The sequence below is a fragment of the Eptatretus burgeri genome, chromosome 4 (genome assembly GCF_056783735.1).
Source record: "Eptatretus burgeri isolate ZD-2024b chromosome 4, Ebu_testis_v1, whole genome shotgun sequence".
In the NCBI taxonomy this organism is placed as follows: domain Eukaryota; kingdom Metazoa; phylum Chordata; class Myxini; order Myxiniformes; family Myxinidae; genus Eptatretus; species Eptatretus burgeri.
In genome coordinates, this window is record NC_140964.1 from 29,330,943 (window position 1) to 29,353,442 (window position 22,500).

Consider the following 22,500-nt stretch of genomic DNA (forward strand, 5'->3'; position numbering starts at 1 on the left):
TTGATGACTTTTAAAACATATTTATTTATTATTATTATCATTATTTTTTTTATGGAGAAGAATCTTGATTGGTGTTCAACATTCAACATGCACCTGATGGATTATGTACCCAGAATGCACTTCCTTTCGTCCAGACATCATATATATATATATATATATATATATATATATATATATATATATATATATATATATATAATATATTCTCCACTCCAAGTGATTATACCAGACTCGGTGGCGTAATGATCGGATCGTCTGCTCTGAGTCTGGGATGTCAGCGGTTCAAACCTGATCCGAGTTATACCAAAGGTTCTAAAAGTGATACGTGCTGCTTCCTTGCCTGCTGCTCAGCATTTTAAAAAAAGGAAATGGAACATGTTCAAACAGCCATAGGTTGGCAGCCTTTGTGCAAATTTGATGGGCCTCTTCATCGTGCAAATTTGATGGGCCTCTTCATCGTGCAAATTTGATGGGCCTCTTCATCGTGCAAATTTGATGGGCCTCTTCCTGCATCAAAGTTCCTCGTGAGGGAACGCACATTAAGCGACCAAGTGTTTATTACATGAACGTTTTGTCACTACCTCTGGTTTTGGTGTCAAGTTATCACGATTATTCCTTCCTTCTGTTGCATTGTGCTTACAGCCCAGCAGGTTTGAATGAAGGCAGTGGAGCTGAATGGATTGAAACCTGCTGGGCTTTGAGGTTCAAGCACTGGTTAGGGAGTTGAGAGTTTAGAACGCCAGCATTTATTTAATTTCTTTGTACAATTAGGCCATTCCACGCTGCGGCATCATTGTCAAATGTCCTGCCAGCGACGAGGACGATGAGACAAATGTGCGCCGTTATCTATGTGCGCACACGTATAGACTTTTAAAACAAAGGTGAACAGCTAAAAATGGCCACGAAGGAAGCCGAGGTCAATATCAGTAAAATATCGTTGTGTCCTTTATTTTGGTCATTTCTTTCGTTCATATTGGACCCTTTGTTTTGATGACGCCCCCCACCACCCTGTGAGTTGTGTCCTCGTTGCAATCCATGTATTAATGGAGGGAAAGTATGTTGTACGTACATTTCATCTCGATTCCTTGCGATAGCATTTGACCGAGGAAGCTGAAACTTTCAGGGATTAATGAGGGCACACTGAAGTTGTTCATGTACAAGTTTCATTTGATTCCATCAAGTTTTGGAAAAAATAAAAAATAAATAAAAATTGCCCATCTTGGCATTTTCTTCCTTTGGGGGTATGGAGGGTGTGCAATTTTAATTAACGGAGCTACATAACCACGATGTATTACGTATGCACATAAGCAATACACATGTTCGTGCTTCATATATGTAACCAGGGTTTGTTTGTTTTTCCTGGAGCGATTGAAGCGGCTGTCTGTTGCCTATACACCGCCCAAATAAACGGATGTGTCAGAATAACATGTTGCATGCTTGGAAGAAGATCATCCATCGGGTGAGTACTCTGCTACGGTACTAATAGTCAGGTCGATACCATGACCCCACTGGCTGCTCTCGTCGGGAGTGGGTGCTTCTCGTGTGTTCCAATCCAGATATCTGTAAGCCACTGTTTGTCGCACCCATGCTTGACTTGTGGTCTTTGTTTGCATTTTGAGGATGATGAATCGTTCTTTCTGCTACACTCGGCTTAGCGAAAGCAACTTTGCAGGGAATTTTATGATTTTTGTTTGAAAATAAAATAATATTTTCTATTGGAATATGTTCACACTTGCCGAATGGCATTTGCTGCTCGTGCTCCCGCTGTCTTTGTGAAGCCATCTCGTGCTGCTGGCCTCAAGTCGCACCTTATCGGCTTCCTTTCTGCGGCTTTCGAAAGGGCAACTTCCATCACAAATCCCAGCTATTAGTGTTCTACAGAAGCCGTTCACTTTGATGCGACGGGTTTATCATTCCCACTTGTCAAAACCGGGTACTTTGTGGGACGTTATTGTTGTACTTTCACCACTTGTCCTAATAATCTCCTATTTGTTTTGCTTTTTTTAATTTAATTTTTTTGGTTATTTGGTTTGCGACATGAACCCAAAGGTGCCATGTTTCCACAGGTTAAGAATAATTCTGCCCGTGATGTCTATGTAATTGTCACCGTGGTATTTCAGGTCTTGGAATCGTTATTCAAATAATTTTTCACCATTTCAGATTGTAACCAAAGGTGTCACCTTCTCAAAACGAAAAGTTGAAAATACTCCACTGATCTTTCAAAAAAATTATTATTATTATTTTATTCCTGGTACCTTGGTGTACCAGGTGATGTGTCGTTTATTGCATCAGTTCGGGCAGTGTCCCTCTCCATTTCGCTCACTCTCCGCTCCCTTCTCAGCCGTATGGGTACACCTTCATTTACCTGAAGACCTGAGCATCTCATTTTGAGCATTAATAATTGGCAAAATAAATGTACCTGTTACTGCTATTTATCCTAATAGAGCTGGATTTTGTTGTGCATACATTGAGAGGGTACTCGGGTGTTAAGAAAATGGGGGATGGGTGGGGTGTTAAAAAGCACCATACCGCATTGCTTTCAATTCCTGAAGGCTGCTGTGGTTGTCATGGTGATAGCCTTTCATCAGATTGGGTTGAGGGAGTCATAGTGACAGGAGAGCGAGGGTATCATTTTTCCAACCTCACCCACTATAGCTTAGCCGACCAAACCTGAAGATAGCATAACGAGTGTGGGAGGCTTGCAGGGCGTGAGATTTGATACAGGATTAATGATATTGCAGTTTTTAAGGAAATTGCTTCAAGGATCATAGTGCTTTGATTGCCTCTGGAAATTGATTTATTTCTTTTTTTTGCTTTTTTTTTTGTCTGCTGATCTGTTATGTTCCTTTCTCTCCAATGAAACCACAAACAAATCCACCACAACCCCTCTTTTAACCACAAAGCGAAAGAGCTCACAAATCTGACGGTACGGTGCCAAGATCGCGCACGTAACTTTGAATTGTTCGTCTGGGGTTCAAATCCAGACCCGACTCCAAGCCGTCCGATTGGTACTTCGCAGGCACGGCACACCATCACAAAGTGCGCCGTCCCTCGGACGCACGTTAAGCTGGGTGTCCCATCAACTCGTATTAGCTGGTCGACGTTAAAGATCCTACAGTGTCTTTTGAAAAGAGTAGGCGAGCTATCGCCGGTATATTGAACAAATTCCAAATCCCTTCCACCTTCAGTCGAACATCCGGCCCTCCAGCCGCTTCTTTAAAAGACCAAGGGGTTGGGGGAACTTTCCCCGGCTGGTCCAAAATGAACTTGGGAGGAATTGGAGCCATTACAAGCCTTTCGATTACATGCCGGCAACAGCGACTAATGCTGTGCCAACAGAAATACATCCAATTAATGTCCCCAAATTGATCGCACAGTTAATTTGAATAATTAAATAAAGCATCGACAGTGTTGTAAATATATTCCAGTTGGAAGAGGGAAGTTGTAGCTTTCCAAAAGCTCTGTGACATCATTTTATTTTCATTTCCCCCCCCCCCACCCCTCATCCCAGCTTGGTCAAAGGGTTATCTATGAGTATGTATTATGTGGACACATTTTTGAGACTTCATGAGCTGTTGCTGAAAGAAGATCTCGGCAGAATATTGCTCCTATTTTGGTGCCAAGCTCCATGATTTGTCTCCAAACCACAACCTGGCAATGCTGGAGGTAGGCCTGTTATGTTGTTGTTGTTATGTTGTTGTTTGGTCTTTTCAAACAGGACTGTTCGCACATTCCGTTATTTTTGCACTTCCAGCAGCACTATGATTATACTTGTCTTCCTTCCTCGTCACCATGGTGAGTTTTGCTTCGTTGTACAGTAAGTTCCATGCAGTAGGAGGCCATTAGGCCTATGAGGCCTGTGCAATCATGCCAATATTTTAGTCCTCCCCTATCCCCACTACATTCAGGTACGTATCAACGTCGGTTTTGAATCTGTCCACCGACTCTACTGCCGCGACCTCCGCAGGGAGACCATTCCATTCATTCACCACTCTGAGTGAAATATCGCGAAGCCTTTGGCCTGACTAACACCCTATCTCTCCTCTTCTTTACTCGTACAGTGAGTGACACCTTGTCCTTTCGGCGTCCATTGTGCTGAAAAATGGTTCTGTCCTTATTTTGTGCACATCATTCAGCTTAAACATCTCCATCAGATCCCCTCGCAATCACCTCCTTTATCACGTTAAAAAAAAAAAAGTCGCTTCTCTTTCAGCCGCTCCTCAGTCTTTCTCCCTAATGTGAAAACTCCTTAAAAACAGGAAGATTTTCTTGAAGATTCCAGATTTGGTTTGACCAGTCCACTCTTCTCATCGTGATTGTTTATGCTGGAAGGACTGAGGTAAGCGACTTGCCTGACAATTTTTCATTGTCCTTGAACAATAAGCATTCTCCGTCTCTGCTGTGTTTTGCAAATTACAGCTCTTTTCCAAACAGCAGAACCATGCCATTCCTGCAGTGGTTTATTACCGGCAATTGGATTGACGTATCATCGTGCCACCCCTCCATTATACTTTCCTCTCCAACAACTCCCATCATTATCTCTTTGTGAAAATGCAACCTAAACAGACTCTGCTATCGGGCAGGCATGGCTGGGGTGATGACTGATGTCGGCCGTTAGGATCCATGAGTGAGTTCGATACAGGCTCGAGCAGTATGCACACCTGGTGGAGAGAACGATTGAGCCGAAATGGACAGAGAGAGCTTGCCGAAAGTGTAGGTTCAACTATTGTACATTTTTGGAAAAGCTTGGATATTTCCTTGGTGAAAGCTTCTTTCGTTGTCAGGTTCGATGTGCTTTATTCGCCATTTGCTCGCGGGCTCTGAATCCAAGATTTGCTGCGAATTGCCGGGAACGCTGGGTTAATCGGCCTTTGTCAAGCAGATCATATGATTGTGCGACACTTTGACGATGGTCTTTCCCCATGCTTGGCTTGATTTCTTTTGTCCGGCTGAGCAATTTTCTTTCTTTTTTTTCCTTTTTTTTTATTATTTTTTTAAACCTCAGCACCCGAAGATGGACGGAGATAACGTTTTCGCCCCTGTTTGTTTATCTGTCAGTGAGCACGATATCTCAAAGTTATGGACGGATTCGGACAAAACTTTGGGGACAGGTTGGGTGTGTGACGATGTATTGATTGTGTTTTAGTGAAGATCCAGATCAGGAGTAATTTTTAAGGTGATTCTTCACCATTGAGAGAGGACCAAAAACGATTTATGGCATTATATTTCAAAAAGTTGTGGACGAGTTCTGACAAAACTTGGTGGATGTGTTGGGTAGGTGATGAGAACAAGCTGATTCAATGTTGGTTCAGGTCCGGATCCAGATCCGGCCTTTCGGTGGCATACAAAATGTAACCTGTTCAGCCTGGCAGAAGGATGTGCCCGACCAAATACTGTTCTATTATTTATTTTTTTCCCCCTTCTTTTCCCCCTCCATTAACCACAATCAGATCGCAAGTCATTAGTCATGGAATTTTGAACGTTTGTGATTTTTTTTTTGATTATTATTTTTTTATTTTATAAGATAATCTTTTACGATGTCCATCAGTGAACAGCCCTTTTTCACACCACTGATGTCTGCTACTTTATAGGGGCATGATGTTCTCCCAATATATCGAAGCTGCCAAAACTATTACCGTTTGAGGCCATGAATCGCAAGGCTGCGTGATTTCTGTGCACGATGGAATAGCTTTGGATGGAATAGATTTTCTGGCAACAGACAGCACAGTACTGAATCGGCCATGCAATTCTTCCTGATTTTATGTTTATCACTTAGCATGTCCCTATGGAGCATAAATACATTTTTTTCCTTTCAATTTCATTTGAAGAGGTGAAAAAAGATAAAGACTATATGTAATTATATATATTTTTTTATATATATTTCACACCTCCCACACTCATCCAGCTGAAGAAGCTGAATAAAGCAACCCAAGAAGGCTTCCACAAGGTAAGCGCTTGTTGTTTCGAACCCTTCCCAGAGTTCCTCCACAACTATAAAGATGTTCACACGTAATACACGCATGAGAATCCCAATGCTGCACACACCCTCAGCTACCGGACCAGTTTCATCATAGCGTAGACAGCAATACATACCAATGAGGCTCCCAAGCACGTACCATGTGCAAGCGTCATAATCAGTCAAAAAAAAAAAATATATATATATATGTATGAAAGTCTTTGTAGTTGTGGAGGAACTCTGGGAAGGATTCGAAACAGCAAGCGCTTACCTTGTGGAAGCCTTCTTGGGTTGCTTTACGCAGCTTCTTTAGCTGGACGAGTGTGGGAGGTGTCAATTATTTATATAATCCTAGCCACCTGGGTTTCGTTGATTAGGTGAGAGCTGGTTGGCTATTCCCTCCATTCACAGGTGAGAGATGTGGGTGGGTCATATATATATTCAACCAAAGAAGCACTCCGATGCTGACACGACATTGTCGTCATGTATATTTATACCAAGAGAGCACTTCCAAACTAGGAGATATCCGTGTGACACTCAAGCATTTGCCGACTGAGATTAAAGCCTATGGTCATGAATCAATGAAAGCAGAGATGTCGATCTAGATTTCACCCTTGTGGGCTCATCAGGATACATACTGCTGATCGTTTATTCATGACCATACCAAGCTCGTTAAGAAATGCAAATCAAACCCCCGAACTTGACGAGGCAGCAGGGCACAAATCGAGTCCCACACAATGCTTGCTGCACGACCTGCCAGCAACAAGTGTCGCCTGCCATGCAAGCACATTGTCCTTGCCCTGCTTATCACCAGTCAGGAGGTTTTCAGCCAAGAAAATTAATATCAAACAGAGGCACACTGACTCTGCCTGATGTTATTTACATTATGCCCCTGCCCTATGAATAAACTCTCAATAATAAACGGTTAATGACCCTAATATGGTCATGCCTAAACGATCAATATGGTGTCCTGATGAGCCCACCACAAGGACAAAATCGAGATCGACATCTCTGCCTTCATCGATTCATGACCAGAGGCTTTAATCTCAGTCTGTAAATGCTTGAGTACTATACGGATTCCTCCTAGTTTGGAGGTGATGTGTTGTCATAATGTGCATATCAGTGTCGTGTGGCATAGCATTAGTGTGCTTCTTTGATTAGGTTTCATATTCCTGGCTGCAAACCTTCACTGATTGATTAGCAGGGCAGAGACGTGCTCACATGGCAGGCGACACGTTGGCAGGTCATGCAGCAAGTGCTGTGATTGGACTTGATTTGTGTTCTGCTGCCTCGTCAAGTTAGGGGGTTCTATATATATACATATACATATATACATATATACATATATACATATATATATACATATATGTATATGTATATATGCAAATTATATATATATATATATATATATATATATATATATATATATATATATATATATATATAATTGCATACACATTTTAAGAAAGAAAAACTAACATTACACACCTCAGAAAAGGTTGATATTTGGTGTGTACAGAAACAGAAGTTTGTGGCACATGGTGAACCATCTCAGATGTTCAAATTGACCAACATCAGCTTTGAGGCACTGGTGATGGTGGAGAGCAACTGAATGACAAACATTCACAAAATAATTTGCTGGGGCAGCTGCACACGACTGTTCAATTTAATTCCTTCGTTCTTGAAGTGTTCTGGTTTTCTACTGCATACTAAATCCTTCAGGTAGCCCCACAAGTAAAAGCCAGGTGGAGTTGAATCAAGTGAACGTGGATTGGACTGAACACTTCCTCTCCTTCCTATCCACCGATCTCGGAAATGGCCATCACAATGGTAATATGGGGGTGCCCCGTCATGTTGGTCGTAAACTTCCTCATCTCCATACATCTGAAGAATGGTGGGCACAATGGATACCTCAAGCATGTGGAGGTAGTAGATGCACCAGAGTCGATGATAAATGGGGTTTCTGGGATGCCCATTCAAATGAATGGGGGAAAAGGGAAAAACTTTCTGAATCAAGCCCCAAAAGCTCAAAATAGGAGACTGATTTTCTCCCCACCCCTTCCCTCCCATACAATCCCCTTCCCTCCCATACAATCCCCTTCCCTCCCATACAAGCAAATGTAAAATTGAGACGATGAAAGATTGAGACTAACTGATTAAAGCACTTCTTCCCCCAACATAATCACAGTCCTTTTATATTTCCATTCCACTCAAAGAGGAACCAACGAATATTTGCCCATGTTCTACTTTAGGGAATAACTTCATTTTCTTATAACATTCATTTCCATCGAGAATATTCACAAAGAATAACTTAGAACTTGGTTCTTGGTATCAGTGTCTTTGTTGAGCAGAAATGAAAAGATAAACTTGTCTTAATGTTCTTGTTTGACCACCTCCTGAGCCACATATCATTTTGAGATTGTAGTAAATTGTTTTTCCATTGTTCAATTGATAACCATCAAAATTTTCAGTCCATTCAAGGATATTAATTTTTTTCTTTGCATCCTCCAACTTATTTGTAATTAAATTTATCAGCTTATTTGTTTTATCTACTTTTACCCCGGTTATTTCTTCAATAACACTTATTTGATATTTCTCACATTCTTTATGTTTCCCATTTAAATACCAATGCTGATTACATCTCCACTCTTTGGTTTGGTTATTGCTTGGTTCTCTCATTTATAAATCAGTAAAAAGACGGTGGGAGCCTGTTAAAATGCCCAACCCAATATGTTAACACTTATACTTATAACCATAAGGGAGACTATTGATTCCATTCTCTAAAATATATCTTTTATCATCAAAATCTCCTAATGCTTTCTTATTTATCTCTTCTGTATATAATTGATGTTTATAACTTCTTATTGTATTGATTTTTCTGTATTCTTCCTTCTTTAAGGGTAAACAGTTGTAATAATGTTAAAAGTTTATTGTTTCCTTGATTATATTTTTCTTTATTCCCTTTAGCTTCTTATCACAGCTTTCAATGTTGTTATTATCAATATGCATAAAAGCATAAGACTTTGATCTCAATCCTATAAATTCACTCATGACCTTCCTACCCAATTCATCTTTAAACTTACCAATAACCATTTTTATTCTTTGATGAAAACAACACATCACCTGACTTATAATTACTTGTATCATATATATCAATATTATCAATCATATCCTATGTATAATTACTATGAATTTTCCTCACTCAACCCAGCAGATAAATATTGTCTCAAGTTCCTTTGATGCAAAACATAACTTTCTTTATCATTTAATGTAGTAAGTAGTTTTTCTGTAGATTTACCTTTTATATTAAATGACTGTTGGTAATCACTTTACCATTCTTTTCTTGGACTTTCTTTATCAGGGTCATAAGGTAGGTCTTTATGTTTGTGATGAAGTTCTTCTGGATATTTTAAATCAACATCAAAATAATATCCAACTTCAGCTTCATCCAATTCTTTTTGAGAGGAGACAACAATGTCTTGCAAAACTTTTTCATAATGTTTTTCTTTAACCCATTTAAGTTTTCCATAAGGTAAAGATTGAGACATAGCCCACCATACAAATTGTTAGCATCATAATACATCAGGTAAGAGTTGTCATTCTTATTATAATCAGGAAGATATTTGTTCTTTGCCTTAGCATATCTCGTGGGAACATACTGGAGATATTCCTCCTCTTTTAGCCTTCTCTATCATTAAAAGCATGTGTGTATATATATATGTATATATATATGTATATATATATATATATATATATGTATATATATATATATATATATATATATATATATATATATATATATCACTGATTAATTCCAAATTCTGTTTTGTCATTTTAACATAGCACTCCAAGCCAAACCCCGGGCTGTGTAATAGTGAGCGGGGTCGAATCCATAAGAATTTTTATTATGACAGACTGTTCTAAAAGTTTCAAACACATCAGTTTTAAGATACAAATCATGATATTCTCCAAGATTCTTTATATTAAACTTCTCCCAAACCTTTTTTAGCTTGTGTATAATCTATCGGAAATATGAGTTTTATTCAACTTGCGCTAGAAACTTTCACTTGAAGTAAGTTGTGTTTCTTTAAACTTCTCAAATGAATCCATGTAGTCATACGGATATATTCCCTTTTGTGATGAGGGATCAATCTCCTCTTGATTTGAGAAATGTGATTTAAGATTCGGTAAGTTTTTAGTATTTGATGCTAAGTTAGATAATGGACTTGCCATAAACTTGTATGTGTCAAGAAATCTGATATGGGTTATGGGGGATGTATGAATTGTTTTTGTGAATGAGATGTATTTTTGATCTGTGTTAGGAATGGCAGAAATATCTCCAGATGTCTTTGAAAGTTCATTTATAAATTGATGTGTGTCATAGTGAGCATTGTTGTGATGAAAGACGAATACATTTTGGGGGCTTGTAATTAAGATTACAACGGGAATGAGCTGGACCTCCATATTTTCCAGTAAGATGACGATAATCCCTAACTTTGACCTCTGCCTCGATTTTCTCACAAATATGACAGATACTGTTCTTTCTAAATTCCCTTTTCTCTCCCTTTGTTCATGACATTGGTTTATAGGTTTTAACCATTATTTCTCTTCGTCTAAATGCAGTCTTTTTCCAATCGTATTACAAACTCCTCTGAGGAATCTTCTCCTCTATAAAGCTCTAACTTGTTGTATTCATCACCAACAGATGATTTGATATAATAACAGAAACCACAAGGAGTATGTTTTTGATATTTATTTGGATTTGGAGAAACAGAATCTATCTTTTCAAGGATACTTTCAAAATCAGCATACATCACAAAAGGATGTTTTATAGATTTGTTAAAATCTTTAAATGATATGTTTGAACCTGCTTTTGGTAAATTGATTACAGTTGATTTATGATTACTACAATATTTCGAATGTTAACTTAATCGTTCTTTTGTGTGAGAGGAGTTGAGACATCTCTTACAAGGATACGTTTTACATTTTCTCTTGCATCATTGTGATTATTTAATCTTGATAAATTTTTGATGAAAGCTTAATGTGATTTTTCCTTTGAAGTAAAGTCGAGAAGGTCAATGTGTGTTTTATCATTTTTATAGTTGTTTGAAATTTTTAATATCTGAACTTTGTTTGTATCCGTTAATCCATATACATTTCAGGTTCGACTGTCAGGTCAGGTTCGATCTGTGACCTGCTGCAGGTACCATGCAGACCTGGTCGGGTTGTTCCATGGTCGGGTTGTCGGCGACTAAACCTTCTCCCCAACCAGGTTTTCTGGTGAGGATGGCGTTTGTATATGGACACCCAGCAGGATTAAAAACAAAACCTGTCAAAGGGCGGAGGAGCTCCTTGTGAGCCAAGGGCCATCCATATCTAGTGCCCAACTGTGTCTGCGGACGTCCTCCTGCAGTTGGGTTACTTCTTATTAGGAGGTTGGTGGCAGGATTTGCACTCTGGCCACCGTAAAACCCTTCATTCCGCAAAACGCAAAAACGCAAAAAAATCTGAAAACCCACTCTGTGGGAGTACCTCCTGTGCAGCTTCCCTTCGCAGGGCAGCTCACCGGATGACGGGATTGGGGCAAAGCCTTCGGGACCCCCAATCTTTGATGATAGGAGGGAAACCACGGGGTAACATCCCTGGGTCAGATTGCGAGAGAGTGTGTCGGAGTGGTGCAGAGGTGTCGTCCACCAGACGGCGGTTTCCTTGGGTTAACCTGAGGCGGTCCCTTCGGGTGGGTGCCTGGAATGTCCTATCCCTAAGAGAAGATGATCACCTGTCTCTGTTATCATCTGAGCTCAAGCGTTTGGACATCGGGATTGCAGCTCTCTCTGAGGTTCGGAGACCGGATTGCGGCGAGATAATGGTGGGTGGTTACACCTACTAATGGTCTGGTCGCTCTGATGGTTACCATACCCAAGGAGTTGCTGCAGCTGTGTCCAATAAGCTGACCCCAATGATAATTGAGGTAACACCGGTCAACGAGCGTATTATGAGATTAAGGATTCGTCACTCCTTAGGTGTCATTTCCCTGGCCTCTATTTATGCTCTGACTGAGGCGAGTGATCTCACCGTGAAGGATGCATTCTACGCCACACTCGAGTCTGTGGTTGATCAGTGCCCCAGACGAGATACACTTCTAGTCTTGGGGGATTTCAATGCATCGACTGCAACTGATAGGGATGGTTATGAGGTGTGTGTTGGTCCCCATGGGTCAGGAACTATGAACCAGAATAGCACTAAGTTCCTTGACTTTGCAAGAAGTCATGGACTTAGGGTGGCTGGTTCATGGTTTCAGCGCCCACAAGCTCATCGCTGGACTTGGTATTCCAACGCTGGCGGTGTGGCAAAGGAGATTGACCATGTCCTCATTGACGGTCGTTGGAGGATGATCCAGAACTGCAGGGTCCACCGGAGTGCTCAGTTCCTCAATACTGACCACAGGCTTGTTGTAGCAACTCTAAAGCTGCACCTTTAAATCCTCGAGAATGGTACCATCCCAGCCTAGGCTGGATGTTGGCAAGCTCAGGGATGAGAGAGTAGCTGAGGAGTTTGCGAACAGGCTGAGTGGACACTTGGGGGGTCTGGGTGCTCTGGGGGGTCCTGAAGAGTTGTGGAGCGCCTTCAAGACCACCATCCTTGATGTTGCCGGTGGATGTCTTGGAGCTCACAGCAGGGCAAAGAAGAATTTTGTCTCTCAAGGGACACTGGATACCATTGACCAGAGTCGCAGGGCCAGGCTGAATGGCAGAGCTGAGCTGTTCAGGGAGCTGTGGCGTAAAACTGTACGTGCACTGAGGGTGGACAAGGAAGCCTATGTGCGAGGAATCTGTGAGGGGGTAGAGCATCACCTGTGGACAGGTGATTCTTGTCCCGCTTACAGGGGAATTCGCGCATTACGTTCACCCAAGCCCATCCCTCGGAGCACTGCAGTTCGAGCAGAGAGTGGTAGGCTCTTGACAGAGGAGTCTGAAGTGAAGGCCCGCTGGGCCAGTTACTTTGAGCGATTGTACCAGGCTGATCCCCCAGCTGTCGAGTTGGACGTCAAGGGTGTTACAATCCCTGTTGCTGACCCTCGAATCAACTGTGGTCCACCTTCGCTTGTGGAAACACGGGCTGCGGTGAACCAGTTGAAACGGGGCAAAGCTCCAGCCATCTGTGGCATCCATGCCGAACTTCTCAAGGCTGGTGGAAATGCTGCACTCGTGTCGTTGCATGCAGTTTTGTGCTCTGCCTGGAACACAGGCATCATCCCAACTGACTGGAAGAGGGGCCTTGTTGTCCCTCTCTGGAAAGGGAAGGGTGATCGCCAAGACTGCAACAACTACCGAGGGGTGACGCTGCTCTCGGTGACGGGCAAGGTCTTTGCTCGGATAATTCTTGATAGGGTTCGCCACCATCTGCTTGAGCACCAGCGTCCAGAGCAGTCAGGCTTTACACCAAAGAGGTCAACGATTGACCGTATCCTTGCCCTTCGTGTCCTCACCGAACGCAGACGAGAGTTTCGGCAGGGGCTGCTTGCAGCCTATGTTGATCTCTGTAAAGCATTCGATTCAGTGAATCGGGATGTCCTCTGGAGGATTCTTGGTCTTCGTGGGGTGCCACCAAAACTGATCGATCTGATGTCTGAACTCTACTCTGCTACTGAGAGTGCTGTGAAGTGTGGTGGTACCATCTCTGACTTATTTCCAGTTGTTACTGGAGTTCGTCAGGGATGTGTACTGGCCCCCACACTTTTCAGCACTTGTATGGACTGGATTTTAGGGAGGATGTCGGAGAGATCAAGTTGCGGTGCATCGTTTGGGAATGTCAAGATCTCGGACCTTGATTTTGCAGATGATGAAGTCATCTTTGCGGAGACTTTAGACATCCTTTTGTGGGCCCTCGAGGTGCTGAATGAGGAGTCGGAGCCGCTGGGATTACGGGTTTCTTGGGTCAAAACTAAGATCCAGGCTTTCGGTGACATCTTGGATGCTGCTGTCCTGTCTGTGTCTGTTTGTGGTGAGGATGTTGAGGTCGTGGAGAGATTCACTTACCTTGGCAGTGATATTCATGTCTCTGCTGGCTGCGAATCAGAGGTCAATAGACGTCTGGGTCGGGCCTGGGGAGTCATGGATTCACTGGATCATGGGGTGTGGCGCTGCCGGTACCTGTGCGGGAGGACGAAAGTCCGAGTCTTCAGGTCCTTGGTACTTCCAGTCTTGCTCTATGGATGCGAGACTTGGACTCTGACCAAGGATCTGAGACGGAGACTTAATTCCTTTGGTACCGGGTCTCTTCGGAGAATCCTTGGCTATCACTGGTCGGATTTTGTGTCCAACGAGCGATTGCTGAGAGAGACTCGGATGAGATTTGTTACCTGCATGGTCCGTGAGCATCAGTTGCGGCTGTATGGACATGTGGCTCGCTTTCCTGACTCTGATCCTGCTCACCAGATTCTCTCAGCGACGGAGTCTCATGAGTGGAGGAGGCCAGTGGGCCGACCACGTGCCTCTTGGTTGCAGCAGGTTGACCATCATCTCAAGGAGATGGGGATGGTCCTGGCATCTGCCTGGGGGATGGCCAGACGGAGGCCACTGGAGTACCGGCGGAAAGTGGATGCAGCGACGCGCTGTTCTGGCACATGCTCCCATACCTGACCTGACCTGATATACATTAACAGACAGATTATTCATTTTCTCAAATTTAGGAATATCTCTCAATGACATAGGAAACTTTAAATCTTTTTTTTTTTTATTTTTTTTTTTTTTGTATACCTTGGTCGAGGCTCGTATGAGAGCTAACACACAACTCACAGCAAGGAGGCATGAGACAAGAGGGGCGGGAGTGGAAGGGACAAAACATTGGGGAACAGACACAGGTGAACTGTGGAAGGGAGAGAGATGGGGATGGGATGGGGAACATGGCGAGGAGAAGATGGACATTACAGGGACTTTCAGGAAGGAAAGCAGGAGAATTGAAGGAAGTGGGCTTGGGTGGATTATCGGGGGTAGAAAAGATCGAAGATTTGGATGGGGGAAGATAAGAGGTGGTGGTGAACAGCTGTTTTGAAAGCCTGGAGGGAAGAATGGGAAAGAATAGAGTGAGGAAGTTTATTCCAAAGGCGGGAAAAAAGAGGAATGAAAGAGTGAAGATGAGCAGTGATTCGTGATTTTGGTAGTTTTACCAGAAGGGGGTTGTTGGCGGACCTTGAGTGCCCTGTGGAAATGTGGTTGGGACAAATCGCAGAGAGAGCAGGGGGGGCAAGGCTGGAGAGGAGTCGGTAGAAGACAGAAAGACCACCGACCAACCTGCGGTGATTGAGTGAGAGGCCCAAAGACTCAGCTTCATTGCGGGAGATGCCAATGATCTTAAAAGCCCTGGTTTCGACAGCGTGAAGTCGAGAAAGGTGGGAGGCAGGAGCACCAGCCCAGAGGGGAGAGCAGTACTCCATCAGGCTACGGACAAAAGCTTTGTAAGTAGTCAGGAGCTCAAGAGGGCCGAGGAAGGACTTTGCACGACGGAGGATTCCCAGTCGGCGACTGGCTTTTGAGGCAAGGTTGGAAATGTGACTTTCCCAGGAAAGGTCATGGCAGATAGTGAGACCCAGAAGCTTGAAAGAAAAGACTTCTTCCAGAGGATTGTTGAGAAAGTGGATGGGGGGTTTTGTAAACGGTCCTTTCGAAGAGACATAGTGAGAGTGTGAGATTTGTGTGGATTGAAAGACATGTTCCACGTGTTGGACCAGTTTGTGATTTTATCCAGATCTGCAGTGAGCGAAGAAGCTGCTGCTTGCCGGTCTGAGGGATGACAGATGGTACGGCAGAGGGTGGAGTCATCGGCAAAGAGGAATAGAGGATTTTCCAGAGAGTCCGAGAGATCATTGATGAAAACCAGAAAAAGAACAGGGCCCAGAACGCTACCTTGAGGAACTCCAGCCTGCACAGGAAGAGGGGATGAAAGAACTCCATTTAGGGCCACACGTTGACTGCGACAGGAGAGGAAGTCTGCGAGCCATGAGTGGAGATGGCCTTGAATACCATGGGAAGAGAGTTTGGTGAGTAGGGCAGGGTGCCAGACTGTGTCAAAAGCACGTGATATGTCCAGGGATACGGCTCGGATTTCCTGTCTGGCATTGAGGACCTCCATCCATTGATGGGAGAGCAGTAGCAGCATATCTAGGGTAGAGTGACCTGGTCTGAAACCAAATTGATGATTGGAAATCAAGCCATTGGAGAAGAGGAAGGATTTCATGTCTGAAGCGATGATGGATTCCATAACCTTGCTGATGATTGGGAGAAGGCTGATTGGCCTATAGTTACAGGGATCTGTTTTTGCACCTTTTTTATGCAGGGCAGTGATGTTAGCAGATTTCCAAGCAGATGGCAGATGACCTTGGGAAAATGAGAGGGTGAATAGAACAGAGAGAGGGTGAGCAAGAGCAGAAGAGCAGGCTTTGAGGACACGTGGGCTGATGCCGTCTGGACCGGTTGCAGAATCTGACTCGAGGTTTGAAAGCAAGCTCTCCACCTTGTCAGGAGAAAAGGATACAGAGTCCAGGGACAGTTGGGTGCGACTGGGTAAAGTGGGTAGAGATAGTGATGGGTTTGGGACACAAGATTTAGCTGCAAACACAAGATCTTTAACATTGAATGTATTCTCTTATTTCTTGTAATGTTCAACCCTTTCAGGTTTCCATTGTGGAAGGTGTAAGTGAGCAAGAACAGACCATAGAAAACATTTATTGTCTTTGTTTTGAATATTAACAACCGCTTTCTTAATTTTTTTTCTCTTTTGGTAAATCAATATAAGAAGAAGCTTGAAGAGGATCTGATTTTAAGATGTGTATATATATATCTAAAAAGATTATTTTTGTAATAGCAAATCCACCACCTCCTGCAGTGTTATCAACATCTTGTTCTTGTCTCTGGAGTTCATCGTAAACATCACATCTTACAAAATCTTGAAATGATGAGATAAAGTGAGGGTTTGTCCTCATATAGGGACTAGTTTCATCACCTTCTCTTATCATATTGTTACGTTTGAGGGGGGATTTGCATTAAAAGGGTCATTAGGATGTTTAATTAGGTATGCCATGCTGTTCGAGTGTACCAGGATCTCGATGTAATAAGTAACAATTCAGTGGTGATAAGTTGTCTAGTAAATGTCCATTTCTTCAAGGGGGAAATGATAATTGTCACGTAATTAGATAGGGAAACGGGATAGGGTAAGTGTGTCTGCGTAAACCCCTTTTAGTATTCCCTGGAGGCTTGCCGTGACGTCACAGGACAGTGCTGCGGATGGCTCCGCCCCGTGATCACGATTGGCGGAAGGCGACGGCGTAGGGCCAATAAACGGCTCGATTGGAAGTGACGAGGACTCGAGGATAAAAAGGCTCTGTTCGGGGAAAAGGCGAGGAGGAAGAAGATCAGGACAGAAAAACCGTTCTGGTGGAGGCTGTTGTGCGGGGAGCGTGCTGTTTGTTGGGCTGATTCAATCCTGGATTTGATCGTGTCTCGTGGCCCTGCTGTGCCTCGTGCCTCACCTTGGTTGGCTCTGGGTTCTGCTGGCTCGGAGTACGGGGTCGAACGGCGGGCGGACCTGCCTCCCTCTCCTGCTCGCAACTTTGCGCCAGAACTGGTTCCCTGGCGGCTGTGAGCGGACTTGGGCCAGGACCAGGAGGTCGACAGCACCACGGTGTCTCCTACCCCTGACGAGCGCAACGCCAGCTCGTCCGACGCCAATCCAGGGACTGTTGCGTCCACACCACGGGCCAGCCTGACCACCAGGACCAGCTACGTTGTGTGTGTGTGTGTGTGTGTGTGTGTGTGTGTGTGTGTGTGTGTGTGTGTGTGTGTGTGTGTGTGTGTGTGTGTGTGTGTGTGTGTACCTGGCGCCTTAGAGGGTTTGAGATTGGTATATCCATTGGAATTGTTTGTGTTTTCCCCACGCCCGAACCCACACCACCATCCCGTCGAATCGCCCCGGATCCCTCCTCTTGCCGAGTCTTATTATTTCTGGTTAGAGAAATAAACATCATTAACTCAGTGAAAAGCGACTTGTGCCACTTTCCTCGTCCCGTTTGCGGTAGAGCGATTAGAACCGCCATCTTTGGGTTATAGAAATAAACCGCCTCCATCGTTTCAGCTCATTCTACGTTAGCGGGACTGTGCAAGTCTCGTGGACATCACAATATTCAATTTTACTCCCATATAAAACTTAAAAGTTTTCATTTCACTTAATGTGTTTTTAATTACAGTTTCAATTCCTTGTTTAACCATATCAACAGCTTCCATGATTGAAGATGGCCCATAGTCTTGAAAGCGAAACAATCTTATTTTTATATGTCCTTTCAATGCCCCATCAGTGTTTTCAATGGAGAATTTAGTGGCACCTTCCCTTTCTTCATTGCTCTTGTGCTTTGTGTGATTGAAGGTGTTTATTTTTTTTTTTTTTTTAAGAATATTGTTATGGCTGTGGAAATTCGCAGAACACCATAAAGGTCCTTAGTTCAGTTAGATCGATAAGTCTGTGTTCAGTTAGATTTCCCCACCATTGTTTAATGAGAATTATTCGTGTCACAGGGCTGTGATCATTGAGATAGCTGTTTTTCTTTACTATCGTTATTTTGGACCAACCACCAACATCACTCTCATCAACCGCTTCACAACAACCACCAACCACAACCCCACCACCACCACCAACATCGCTCTCAAACAACCGCTTCAGACCCACCGTCCTCCCACCACCACAACCACACGCGCCTCTCAACAAACCACGCCATCCTCATCACCTCAAGCACAACGCCAACCACAATTACGCCAATCACCTAACCACCTTCCCCGCTACGCCAACTACCGACCCCTTCTCCACAAACCAAATCGCAACCCTCTCCACTCATGAAGGCCGTCTCTGCGGAGGAAAAGGAACAAGGGATTTCGATAACGCGAGGGAAAAACAAGAAGGAACATCGGTGGCGCGCGGATTTTCCCGCCTGCTTTTCCCGCGCTTTGGTGTGGGGGAAGTGCAATTCGAGCCAGAGGTCAAAGGTCATGTGAAGGAGGGGCCTCATTTTGGGGGAATGAATCTCCCTCGGCCTGGGCCATGGAACGATTCCCTCGCCCCCCCCTCCCCGCGCTCCGCGAGGGGGGGGCGAGAGATTTAGACATGGGCAACGCCCCTTTTCTCGAAGTTTCCCGCAAGAGCTCGAAGGAGGGCGGAGCAAGAAGTCAGGAGGAATATAAGGGCGTGCAGGAGCCAAGTGGGTGTGTGTGGTTTATTTTGGTGGCTTCTTCTTCCTGGTCAGGATCTTCGGCTCGTGGTGGCCTGTCTGTGGAGAAGCGGTCCGTGGAACGACCCGTTCGTCGGAGCTCGCGGTCGGTGGGGAGTCCGGGCGTGGCACCAAGGACGTGGACTGGAGGCGCTGCTCTGCCAGCTCTGTGGCGCAAACCAGCGCGTCCGAGTGTAGAGCGCCGGAGAGAGCTCCCCGGCCCCATGGAAGGCCCGAGTCAGCCGCGGCTATCCTAGCTGCCGTGGGGACAGACGTCACGACTCGCCCATCAAGGCACCACGAGGGTGCAGGAAACCTGCAACGGTCTCGTGGGACTCGTTCGGTCTGCCAAGTCCCATGCCATAAAGGTCTACGGGCCCAGTCTGACTCTGCTGTCTGTGGGAGTGGTCTTTTCCTTGGGTTTTGCTTTCGAATGCATGTTGTGGCGCCGTGTCTTGTAAGTAAAAACTGTAGAAGTGGCTGTACATAATTGCTTGTGGTCGGTTGTAGTGCTTTCGTTGCCTGTATCCGTGTTTGCATTGCTTACTGCATGTGTGTTTGGTATTCCCTGTATACATGTGTCGTAGAAAATAAATGTGCTTGGTTAAATGTAACCCGTTCGTTGCATCCTCTTTCCCCCATTGGAATACCATCTTGCACTGCGGAATAGTAGTTGGGTTATAAACACCCGGTAAATAGAATCAGATCCGGCGAGGTCAGGCGATAATATCCGCTCGGTTATCACTGAAGAACGGAACGGACCACTTGAGCGGTTCGTGTCCAAGCCGACCTGTGTCGAGGTACGGTCTCCCGGTAGGCTACCCGCGCGAGTACTTAGGTATATCGATATTCGGCGATTGACCCTATTTTGCATGGGTAGAAAATTGGCTTGGCCGTGGTGGGATTAAGAACCCACCCGTGACAGGGTTCCGGCGTTGTTCCGGAAGGTCATGACTGAATTGTCCGTCTGGTGGGCGACGCGGCTGCTATTAGAAAAACGCGGTCGATCGCACGCCGGTGGGCGCGAATTCGTAACAATATCATCATCACATCTATCACAATGATTTGTTTCTTGGTCAACTGGAGATATTTGTCTGAAAAGATTGAATGTGTGTTTGTTGGTTTGAAGATGTTTCTGATAACATTTACATTCATGATTACAAACATCGCAGTACGTTGTATTCACCACATTTATATAACAAAACTTTGCTTCAAATATAATTTTCTTGATGAAAATTCCGTTTCATTGGTTCACGAGTGCCAGCCAGAGTGACCACTATATTCATTATGTCTGTGTCTGTCTGTCTGTCCAGAGCATAACTCCGTGGACTTTGATCCGATCTTAATGAAACTTGGTTATGTGTTCAATATCAATGTCTCATAGTGTTTTCCTGGATGAGGGCATGCTACGCCCATTGTGGGCGGAGCCACGCCCCAAAAATAGCCATTTTTATCGGGTGGTCTGATTAAAAATCTATCTTCTCCTAGGGAATTGACTGAATGGAATGGGTTCTTCGGTATTTGAATAGCAAAATGAATTATCTAAAACTTGTTGTTGTCCGATTTTTCATTTTCATCCCAAGTTTCACCGCCCAAACTTTGAGAGCTAGGATGACAATATATTTTGAAGCATAATCTTGAGGTCATTCCCCACCTAAAGTCTTGAAACCATTTTGCTCTATCTCAAACACCTTGTGCGTGGCGCCCCCTTCAAGTTTGTTTTTACGCTGATTTCATCAAAGTATGGGTAATCTGAGGAGTGCGAAATGCCATTTAGCCTATATGACATTATATTGTTCCAGAGGAAGTTTTGCACCAAAGTTCATAATCCTTGACCTTTGACCTTTAAAGGCCACAAAGGTCAAATTTTCAAAGTTGTGGGAATCGATCCGGGTTTTTGACCTTCTTCGACGAACTAACTCCAATAAGCTATAGCACGTATCCTGTTTCCTTATTTTAATGTCCACAACATTGTTTTGTGACCTTTAAAGGTTATGCAAAGGTCAAATTTTGAAAGTTGTTGAACGAAACCAGGTTTTCGACAGTTTGCAGCTGTTGATTGAAGGCCACTATAATTAATTATAACTTGGTCAAAAATCATCACATTGTCTCATCCTTGACTTCTGAAACAATATACGTCGTCAAATACCGCTCGTGAACCATTGTCGTCTTCAGACTTGTTTATCGGTGAATCTGTGCTTAAAACCATTTTATCCTCCAACTTTTTTCACTTAATACATACAATGTATCAAGACACAAAAGGCAAGTTTCAATCAATCTCTTCATTTGTAAAAGATACTGAGAAATATGTCGAGGATGTAAAAATGAATAAAGATAAATATAACTATTGAACAAAAACAATTATGGTGAATAATATGAGTTCTTCAATTTCCTTCAGTGGAAGGGCTTTTAGTATATCTGGAAGAACATCAATTAAAGTAGCTCTAACAAAAGTTTCTCCTCTCTTTCTGGCAATATATTCAAAACTACAAAAGCAATGAAACAAGAAAAAGCATCAAAAAATAAAAACCTTATGGATGAAGCTTTCAAAAGAAAAGACAAGACCATCTGTAATATGCAAGGAGAAATTTGTATTTTTTTTCAACAACCCTAAAGATGTAAATCCTGATGAAATAAAGGATGTTAATATATCAGGTGAAATGACATTTCGTTCAATAGTAGTTTAGGATCATTTTAAAATCACCTTTCTTATAAAAAATGTCGTAGTTGAACCTGTTAATGAAAAAAAGTATATAGATCTAGATGGTCATGTTTTTTTCTACTAATTAAGTATAAGTCATGATTCAACTGAAGATTTTGAAGATTATGAGAGTGATGATAGTATCTCTGTTGGAACAGAAGACAGTTATGACACCGAGAGTTTGTGTTCAAACTATGGTTATGAAAGTAGTTTTATAGATGATTATGAAAGCACAAATGAAAGTACCGAAGATGAATTTTATTTGAAGTAAAATTTTATTTTATAAATATGAATAGCTTACTAGATTTTGAGCTTCTTGAATTTCCTGATTCTCCACATGACAAATTTGAGAATTGTCCTGCATGTGGAAGATGGGGATTAAATAGAGTCAAAAGCCTTTAAACAATGTATGTTCTGTGATTATCTTCCAATTAATGATAAAAAATATAAATAGGAAAATAATTTTTTGAGATTTACACTAAAGTCACCCAACAGCAATGTGAAAGACTGGTGGAGAGCATGCCAAGATGCATGTAAGCTGTGATTGAAAATCAGGGTTATTCCACATAATATTGATTTCTGAACTCTTCC

General features: G+C 43.2%; 1 protein-coding gene across 6 annotated transcripts in view; it reads left to right on the forward strand.

The window, feature by feature from the left end:
* The window catches only part of LOC147027710 (repulsive guidance molecule A-like), a 164,369-nt gene that overhangs the window by 75,521 nt on the left and 66,348 nt on the right, over nt 1-22,500 (forward strand). The window contains exon 1 of one of the 6 annotated variants that reach the window (XM_085877263.1): nt 3,532-3,666. The exons of the other annotated variants lie outside the window; for them this stretch is intronic. Within the exon in view, the coding sequence (XP_085733389.1) occupies nt 3,658-3,666 (9 nt within the window). The 5' untranslated portion in view covers nt 3,532-3,657. Of the gene's footprint in view, nt 1-3,531; nt 3,667-22,500 lie in introns of those variants that run through there. 6 annotated transcript variants of the gene reach the window in all.